The sequence below is a fragment of the Triticum dicoccoides genome, chromosome 2A (assembly GCF_002162155.2).
Source record: "Triticum dicoccoides isolate Atlit2015 ecotype Zavitan chromosome 2A, WEW_v2.0, whole genome shotgun sequence".
Taxonomy (NCBI): Eukaryota; Viridiplantae; Streptophyta; class Magnoliopsida; order Poales; family Poaceae; genus Triticum; species Triticum dicoccoides.
The window spans coordinates 556,120,940-556,130,018 of record NC_041382.1 but is presented as its reverse complement, the minus strand read 5'-3'; the positions used below and the strand labels follow the sequence as shown (position 1 = coordinate 556,130,018).

The 9,079-nt window shown below is 42.0% G+C and overlaps 1 protein-coding gene across 1 annotated transcript; it reads left to right on the top strand.

Moving 5' to 3' along the window:
* The first annotated feature begins 6,916 nt into the window (after positions 1–6,916).
* LOC119359570 (putative F-box protein At5g15660) lies at positions 6,917–8,267 on the top strand. The gene has a single exon (XM_037625708.1). It carries the CDS (start codon positions 6,917–6,919, stop codon positions 8,102–8,104), a length of 1,188 nt encoding a protein of 395 aa, XP_037481605.1. The 3' UTR covers positions 8,105–8,267.
* Positions 8,268–9,079: the final 812 nt, after the last annotated feature.

The following is a 9,079-nucleotide window of genomic DNA, read 5'->3' as shown; positions in this document are numbered from 1 at the left end:
GTCGATCAGGAGGCGCTATGTCCTTGACTGTTACAAAACATGCAAGAACCGAAAGGGAAGCAGAACTAGACGAAGCAAAAGTCATGCTTCAATCTTGGAAGGCCAACTATGAGGGAAATTATCTTGTGGGTGAAAATGTAGTTGATGTTCCCCGATGGGTATGCAGCGAATCTAAAGAGGGGAGCGAGTCTTGACAAATTGAAAATATTTGGTCTCAAGAGTCATGATTGGCACATATGGATTGAGCGGGTAATGCCGGTGATGTTGTGTGGCTTCATCCCCGAGGATGAATGGCTAGTACTAGCAAAGCTGAGTTATTTCTTCCGTGTTCTTTGTGCGAAAGAACTATCGCTTGTCGTGCTAGAAGAAATGGAAGAGTTGGCACCGAAGTTGATCTGCAAGTTAGAGAAGATCTTTTCGCCGGGCTTCTTTAATCCAATGCAACACTTGATTTTGCATCTCCCGGCCGAGGCAAGATTGGGGGGCCCGTGTAAAATCATTGGTGCTACGCAAATGAGAGGATGCAGAAGATGCTCCGAGCAAAATGTAAAAATAAACGTAGAATTGAAGCATCGATGGCCAATGCATTCATTACGGAGGAGGCGGCAAACTTCATGACAGCACACTATGAAGCTGAAAATCATCATTTGCATCCGAAGCCTCGGTACAATGCTGGCGACGATAAAAAAGGTGGATCCAACCTCAGCCTATTCGAAGGGAATCTCACACCAGCCGGTGCTTCGAAACCAATATCGTTGGATGTCGAAGAATGGCCGACCATTTCGTTGTATATCTTCACCAACCTAATAGAAGTGCGGTCGTGCATCAAGTAAGTTCTCACGGTACATTGTTTCGCAACTTCTAATTCCTTTGAACTGCTCTTATTCCCGGATTTTTGTTTTGATATAGTCGGTACGATGCCAAATTCTCGGATGGAGCGGTGATCGAAAAGGAATCCATCGAAGAGTATGAGCTTCTGGCAAAGCAAGGAGGCGTCTTTCCCGGTTTCATCTCTTGGTTCAAACAAACGGTAATTTCCATTAGACCATTCTCATTTCTTCGTGTAATTTGCGGCTAATGCAACAATCCTTTCGTATTAAACTTGTAGGCTAATTCAGAGTCTATCGATGCCGAATTGAGACAAGTCGCTAATGGTTTGACTTTAAGGTCCGTTCATTTGACAAATATGACATTGATAGGTATTGGCAAAGAGTTATCTACGGCCGACTGAAAGTCTACAAATTGTTGTGTCTCTGCCATCGGCGATGGAGGTATCGAGTATTATGGGAGAGTTGAAGCAATTTTTGAACTTCTATTCTATGGTCAAAACGCGCCGAACGTCGTAGTCTTCAAATGTTACTGTTTCCAGTCGAAGGAGACTAGAAGGACTCATGAACATATAGGGCTAGTCGAAATCAAACAAAGCACCCATTTAGATGTTCCTGATGTCTATATTATGGCTCAATAGGCGACCCAAGTTTTCTATCTACCGTGGGCCTGCCAAACTGATCCAAATTTGAATGGTTGGGATGTCGTTATGAAGTGCCACCACGTGTTAGACACCTCCCGCAATGAAGAGGATTATGAAGCTCACATGAACCCAGACACATATGAAGGTGAATTCTTCCAAGAAACATGTCTTTCCAAAAAGCGCATCAAGAAACGCTCTACTTCACCCCAGAACATTGAAGTAGACAGCGATAGTGAACCCGACTTCACCCCTGAGCTGGAACAAGAAGAGCCTGAACAAGAAGAGGTTACTTTTGTGGATGACTTGTCAATGCTTGATCGATTACGTAAAGGTGGCCTTCCACATGTTGATGCCGCTGAACCCGATGAGCACTTCATTCATGATAGTGATGATGATGATGCATTTATTGATCCCGGAGCATTTATCGAACCCGACAATCAAGATTATTATTAGGTATTCAATTGTTTTTTGTTGTACTTGATTTATGTAGTTACTTGTATGATGTATGATTTATATAGTTACTTGTATAATTTTCTTACTGTGTATGATTGTTTGTTATACATAGTGCCATGGTCTTCATATCCGTCCCTGTCGGCCCTCGCCTGGTTTATTATTCGGATGTGGTATATTCTCTTTTATAACTATTTGTTGCATTTCGCATTTATGGCAGTTATGGCCATCAAGTTGACATAGAGATATTTTTATCTAGGAGGTATGTGAACCGAAAATCGCAACCGACCCTCTTGTCGAGAAGTTAAATTTAGTTGAAAAAGAAAATGAGTATTTGAAAGAAAAAATTAAAAGAATTGAAGAAGAGAAGATGAAATTGGAGTTGTATGTTGCCGATGTCGTCGATGATCACAAGATGAAGATGAATGCAAGGTGCTTGAATATGGATGCAAGGCGCTTGAAGATTAAGAAGATTAGAAAATATGCCTTTGATAATGAGGCTTGCTATCATTATGCCATTGGATCAATTGTTACCTTAGTTGCGATCTTCATCGCATTTGTTGTGATGAGGGTAAGTTTTCTCTAGTGTTTTGCTTAACAAATGCATAATTAGCTTCGTACATGCCTGTTAGCCCTATTATGCCACATACTTGCCTTATTTCCCCCAAAAAAGACGTACTTAGATAATTATCCTCCAAAATGACATAATTAGCTTATTTAGTTCATTTATGACATAAGTAGCTTATTCATTTCAAAAATGGTATAATAACCTTGGTTCTCTCGTAGATGTCATATGCTTAGCTTATTTTCCTCCTAAATGGCATAATTACCTAAGTTAGATAAAAAATGAGCTATACTTACGTAAGTTGGCTCAAAAATGGCATCATCACCTAGGTTAGCACAAAAAATGACATAATAAGCTTAGTTAGCTAAAAATGGTATAATTACTTATGTTAACTCTAAAATAACACAAGTAAGGAATAAGAAGAAGAAAAATAAGAAAGAGGAGAAAAAGAAAGAATAGAAGAAGAAAGAGAAGAAAAAGAAAGAATAAAAGAAGAAGAATGAGAATGAGGAGGAAATGGATAAAAAGATAGAAGAGAAGAAGAAAGATGAGAAAAGAAGAAGAAGCCTCTTCTTCTTCTTTCTTCTTCCTAGTCTTCTTCTTCTTCTTCTTCTAGTCTTCCTCTTCTTCTTCTAGTCTTCTTATTCTTCTTCTAACTTTCTTACTCCCATTTTTGCAGGTTTGATTCACTTCATGGAAGCAGCATTGATGGAATGCTAGTGTTTAGTTCTTGTTTTCATTTGTATTGATGAACAAATGTGAAACTATGTATCTGTATATATGGATGAACTCCGTGAAACTATGTATGTATTGGATCTTTTAATACCCTATGTGTTATGTTGCATTGATGGACTTCTAGATGTTTGATACATGGGCTATTTTGAGGTTGAAACTATATATATCATATATATCTTTTGAAAATGCAGGGATAGAACAGAAAACAGAAAAAACGACAACAATACAGAAACTTTGCCGTCTGCCACCGACGGCAAAGAGACCTTTGCTATCTGCCGCGGACGGCAAAGAAGCCACGTGGCAGCAACCTGTGCAACCTGGGAGCTGACCCATTGGTCACTTTTCTGTCCGTGGCAGACGACAAAGGTTGGGCAGCTTTGTCGTCTGCTGGCGGACAGCAAAGGCTGGGCAGCTTTGTCGTCTGCTTGCGGACAACAAAGCCTGTCGTTAGCCACCTAACATGGCTAATGCATAGTTTTTGCCATCCATGTTCTTTGCTGTCTGCCACTGACGGCAAAGGGACTTTGTCGTCCGCTTTGAGGAAGCAGATAGCAAAGAACCTGTTTACCGTTACTCTCTTTGCCGGGCAGGTTTGCCGTCGGTGGCAGACGGCAAAGGGCTTTGCTGTCCGCTTTTGGTGGCTTTGCCGTCCGCCATGGCAGACGGCAAATAAGCTGATTCCTGTAGTGGCTCCAGTATTTTTTATTTATTCCAAAATAAATCTTCATAAAATTTCAGCTCATTTGGAGATGTGTAGAATAGGTATCTCTGACGTAGCTTTTTCAGGTCCAGAATTCCAGCTGCCGACAATTTCCCTCTTGATGTAAATCTTGCTTATTAAGAGAGAAAGGCATTAGAATTGCTCCACAAAATGTTATATTGATTAAAAACATTATTAATAATAGTAGAAAATCATGATGCAAAATGGACGTATCACCTATATGTTTATATCCTGTTACATGCATATATTTGTGCATCAACCATGAATGTATGTTTACCATACTTTGCTTCTTTCCGGTACTTGCTTTTTTCCGCTAGAGTTTGGAACCAATGTTAAGTATGAGCCTACCTACGAGGAAACTTCAGAGGATCAGACGTATCACCAGGATGATGATCTATCAAGCAAGGACGATCATTACCTTGGATACTTGTACTAGCTTTTCTTGCAATACTTCTTGTGATGCTTTCATGGTTACCTGTTTACCTATCCACTATCAAGCCATTTATATTACCAAGATACAACCTCTACCTCCACCTCCTAGCAAACTTGCTTTTCTATGTTACCTCTTGTTTACCTACTTAGTATGCATCCTTAGGTCGTTGCCAGGTCAGATCTTATGCCATGCTTTACTTGGATTATGCTTAATTATGTTACTATGAGTCACTTTCTGAAATTCTTCTCGAGAAAATTAATTTGGTAGGCTAACGGTAACATTGAGAGGCCGGGCATAATTTCTTGGTGTTTTGTTCCACTTGAACCACCCTAGTGCGCGATCTTATTATTATGTTCCATGAATGAGCGCACTAGGGGATCTTCCTGTTCCTTAGATGTCAGACTATTTCCATAGTACAACCTGGTTTTCTCGGTTTTGTTCTTCCGCATACACTCTATGGGGGGCATGCACCTCCTGGCTGGATTCTATCCAATGTGAAGCTGATCACGAGACTACTCTTGGAATAGCAGATAGTCACCAACCTCTCACCATGGTTAGGACCAGATTGGGGTCATGGCCAGACTTACGATTTGGTTACCACTAAACGGGTGGCCATGGACTTGTTTGTTATGTGCGAAACAATGTTGAGTCATCTACATTGGGTTGTAGCAGATTTTGATGGGTGAACGAGTACGAATACCTATAATGGGTCACTGGTGCACCCCTGTAGGGATAAATCTTTTCAAAAAATCTTGTCCGCAGTTATGGACATGTAGCTTGGTAATAGTTCATAGATGAACTTCAAACTAATAACTAAAATTTGCCAATGTGCGAGTGTCTTGATTATCTCTTCTTCGTGGGGTATACGAAGGGGAGGACAAGGTAGTGTTATGATTGTGTAGGCAGGTGAAATACGGGATTAGTACATGAGATACCTTGCTATTGATTATGATCTTTCATCTTATATCTATTTAGACAACTTACTTTTTAGTTAGTGCTTAGTGCCTGCGGCTTCACCACTTATCCCCTCAATGCCTAATTGTATTGTTAGTGCTAGTACCCGTGGTAATGAGACTTGCTGAATATCTTTATACTCACCCTTGCAACAATAACTCAAAGAGTACTTCTACAATTGGGATGCAGATTCCAGATGCTATTATGTTGACTTCGATGATGTCGACGAGTAGAATAGTGGATTCCGGACGGTAGCTTGGAACCCAACGAGGGATCGCATGTTTTATCTTCCATCCTCTTAGGCACATATTGGATTTTTTTTTTACTTTACTCATGCTATCTTCAGATGTGGTAATGTAATGTTGGACCGACTTGTCTCTAATTGTAACAAATTAGGATTTTTCACAATTTTATTGCCCTATTTATATTTATATGTTGCATCATATGTGGTGGTGCTATTATGATATTCAATTTGTAGAGTCCGCATCATATAACAATGCTTGTACTCCCTCCGGTCCTTTTTACTCCGCGTATTAGAATTTGTCAGTCAAACATTGCAATGTTTGACCAAATTTATATTAAAGAATATCAATATCTACAATACTAAATATATATAATATGAAACTACATTTCGTAACGAATCTAACAATAATGATTAGGCACTGTGAATGTTGATAGTTTTTCTATATATATGGTAAAAGTAGAGGTACTTTGACTTTGAACAAAACTTATATGCAGACTAAAAATGACCGGAGGGAGTATGTTATGAAGCGGAAAAAAATTATATGAGACTAGGTCTCACGGTTAGCAGGTGAGACCCGCCCTGATGGATGACACGTGGCATTCACAAATTACAAAGCATCTAATCTGCCCCTCCCCCCTCCCTGATTTTAAGTGGGGGATGTGATAGATGCTTTGTGATTTGTGAATGCCATGTGTCATCCATCAGGATGGGTCTCGCGTGAGACCTGATCTCATAAAATTCTTTTCCATTATGAAGCTATGTGTTACAACGGTACTATATGTGTTTCTATTCCAAATACAAACTGTAAGGTCTATATTTAGAATAATAATGCATATAAGGACTTACAGGAGACACGGTGACATGTTCCTTTTTACAGGTTCAAATATGAATCACATACGGAGCAAAATGAGTGAATCTACACTATAAAATATGTCTATATACATCTGTATGCAGCCCTTATTAAAATCTCTAAAAGGACATGTATTTAAAATGGAGGGTAAGTTAACGTACTATATTTAGTAAGGAATTAATAAATTCAATTAATAATACTGATTATATAATCTTCACTGTTATATATGGAAGAAAATAATATGCAGCTAATGCACAATGATGAGCAAGGTAACAAGCAAAATTATTGATAATGACTATACAATCTTAATTTGCTTCCAATTATATACTCTCGGTAGGTGTGTTATAAAAACAAAAATACATGTGCTGTAGCATTAAGTGGCTTCCGGGTTAAAGAATTGCCACTGAACCAAATCGGGAAGTGAAATATCGTCTATATATACTCCGTAGTCCGTACTGCTTCAGCACGCCTACTCAAACAGACGGACACCAAGATGGATCCTCTGGTCACCCTCCCCAACGACCTAATTTTCATGGAAGTCTTGGTGCGACTGCCCGTGAAATGCCTTGCGAGCTGCAAATTCGTCAGCCCCTACTGGCGCGCCCTCATAGAGTGCGGCGACTTCGTCAGCCACCACCGCAACCGTTCGAGAGCGAGTCGGCCGTCCATTCTCGTCATCCCCCGCAAGAATGGCATCGAAGACGAAGAAGAGTTCTCCGACGACATCAGCTTCTACCGCCTCGCGCCGGGACACGCGCCCGACACCTTCGAGGACGAGGCAGAGCTGATGCTGGAGAAGGCGTGCCCACCCGAAGCGGAAGGCATCACGAACGTGATCTACCCCATGCACTGCGACGGCCTGGTCGCCATCGCGACCGGCACGGACCAGGTATTCCTGTGCAACCCAGCCACCAAGGAGTTCGTCGCGCTGCCGCTCGGCACCCCGGACGTCGACATCCACCGCATGAGGCCTCCATCGGCAGCCATCGGCTACGACCAGTGGAAGAACCAGTACGTCGTCGCCAGGTACTTCTACCGGCGCCGGTGCTACAAGAAGCCCAGCGGCAAGCTTGACTACGACATCGGGCACGAGGTATTCACGCTCGGGAATAACTCCTGGTCCTGGGAAGCCACCGCCGACCCTCCTCACGCTATCGGTGACACGCCACCGGTGTGCACGCGAGATGCCATCTACTGGGGGTGCGACGGCAGCGAAGACCCCCGGCCGAGCTCGCTGATGCGGTTTAGCCTGCGCTACAGGACGTTCGACTTGGTTCCATGCCCTCCTCGTTTCGCCTACAACTCCGGCATCGAGCATCTGGCAGATCTGGGCGGCAAGCTGTGCCACGTCAACATTGCGACCTCGGAGACGGCCTTTGACGTGTGGCAGCTGGCGGACGACGGGACACTGTGGTTGCCGCGCTGCCGGATTGATCCAGATGATGTTAGTTTCGGCTCCGATGCCTTCTTGCCACTTTTGGCCGCCGGTGGCAGGATGCTGACGATGGTGTCCGACGTCGACCAGAGGTTGTACTGGTGCGATGAGAGGAGCGGAGATGTTGAAAAGGTGATGGACCTGGAAGATATCGATTTGGAGGGATGGGACGACTCAAACTACTGCATTCACCACGTCGTCCCTTATAGGGAGAGTCTCATCTCCATCAGGAACTATATGGTGTAATGCTGCTAGTCTTATCTTTTTTAATTTCATGTTTTGTTCATTAGTAGCTAGGTTCAGCATACAATAAAGGGTTTGAGTGATATCAGGTTTTTGTCCCATAGTTTGTGTCTGAAGCAGGCACAAGTCAGTGGGTTTCCTGATATTGCTCCGAGCTCGCTACTTCTCTTTCCCCGCATCCTGTTCTTCCAGTTACCAAAAATACTTTGTATTTCCGTTATGAGAGTAATGGAAAGGGGTAGCCCGGCTCGAATAAAATAAAAATTAAAGGTTTTGAGTTATGGTATGTGCAACTAGCAATAATATGAGTAGAGTCCAAAATCTTAGGTAGTAGTGTAATTTTCTCTAAAACTGGGCTAGAATATCGAGCATGAATTGTAAAAATATACATGCATGTGCAACCTCCATAAAAGAGAAGTGCTTTGGTACCCTTACCCCCCAATCCAAAAATATTGAAAAGGTTTCTTATTTTTGTTCACCCAGTCAAGAGATTAATTCTCTGAATTACTCGGTAATTAATTAATTAGAAACTATTCCTAAACCATTTTGTATTTCTAACTCTCAATTGACTCGCCTCCGCCCCTCGTCGAGATTTTGCTCTTCCCTTTCAGGCTCGAGCAAATTCCCTCACGTCCGACCATACCGCCGCTCCCTGCCTGCTCCTTTTTAATCCAAGGGTAAGTTATGATCTTAACCATAGATCTGCTTTGAAAATTCTAAACATTTTAAAGGGGTTGCCCAAGCACGCCTCCCATAAAAACTCAAGTGTGTCTTCACAATAAAATTTTCCATTCATCATGGTAAGAAAATGGCTTGACTGTGAGCTATCGTTTTGAATTACCGGACGCATTTTGTGACGCCCTTATTCTGGTATAGTTTTATTAGCTTAGTGACAAGACAACATGTGTACTCTCTCCATCCATCTGGAAAATTAAAGTCGGCGTTAAAATTGGAGTGACCAGATGAGATTGTACCAAA

Coding starts and splice junctions, on each gene's coding strand:
- LOC119359570 (XM_037625708.1), top strand. CDS start 6,917: ATGGATCCTCTGGTCACCCTCCCCAACGACCTAATTTTCATGGAAGTC.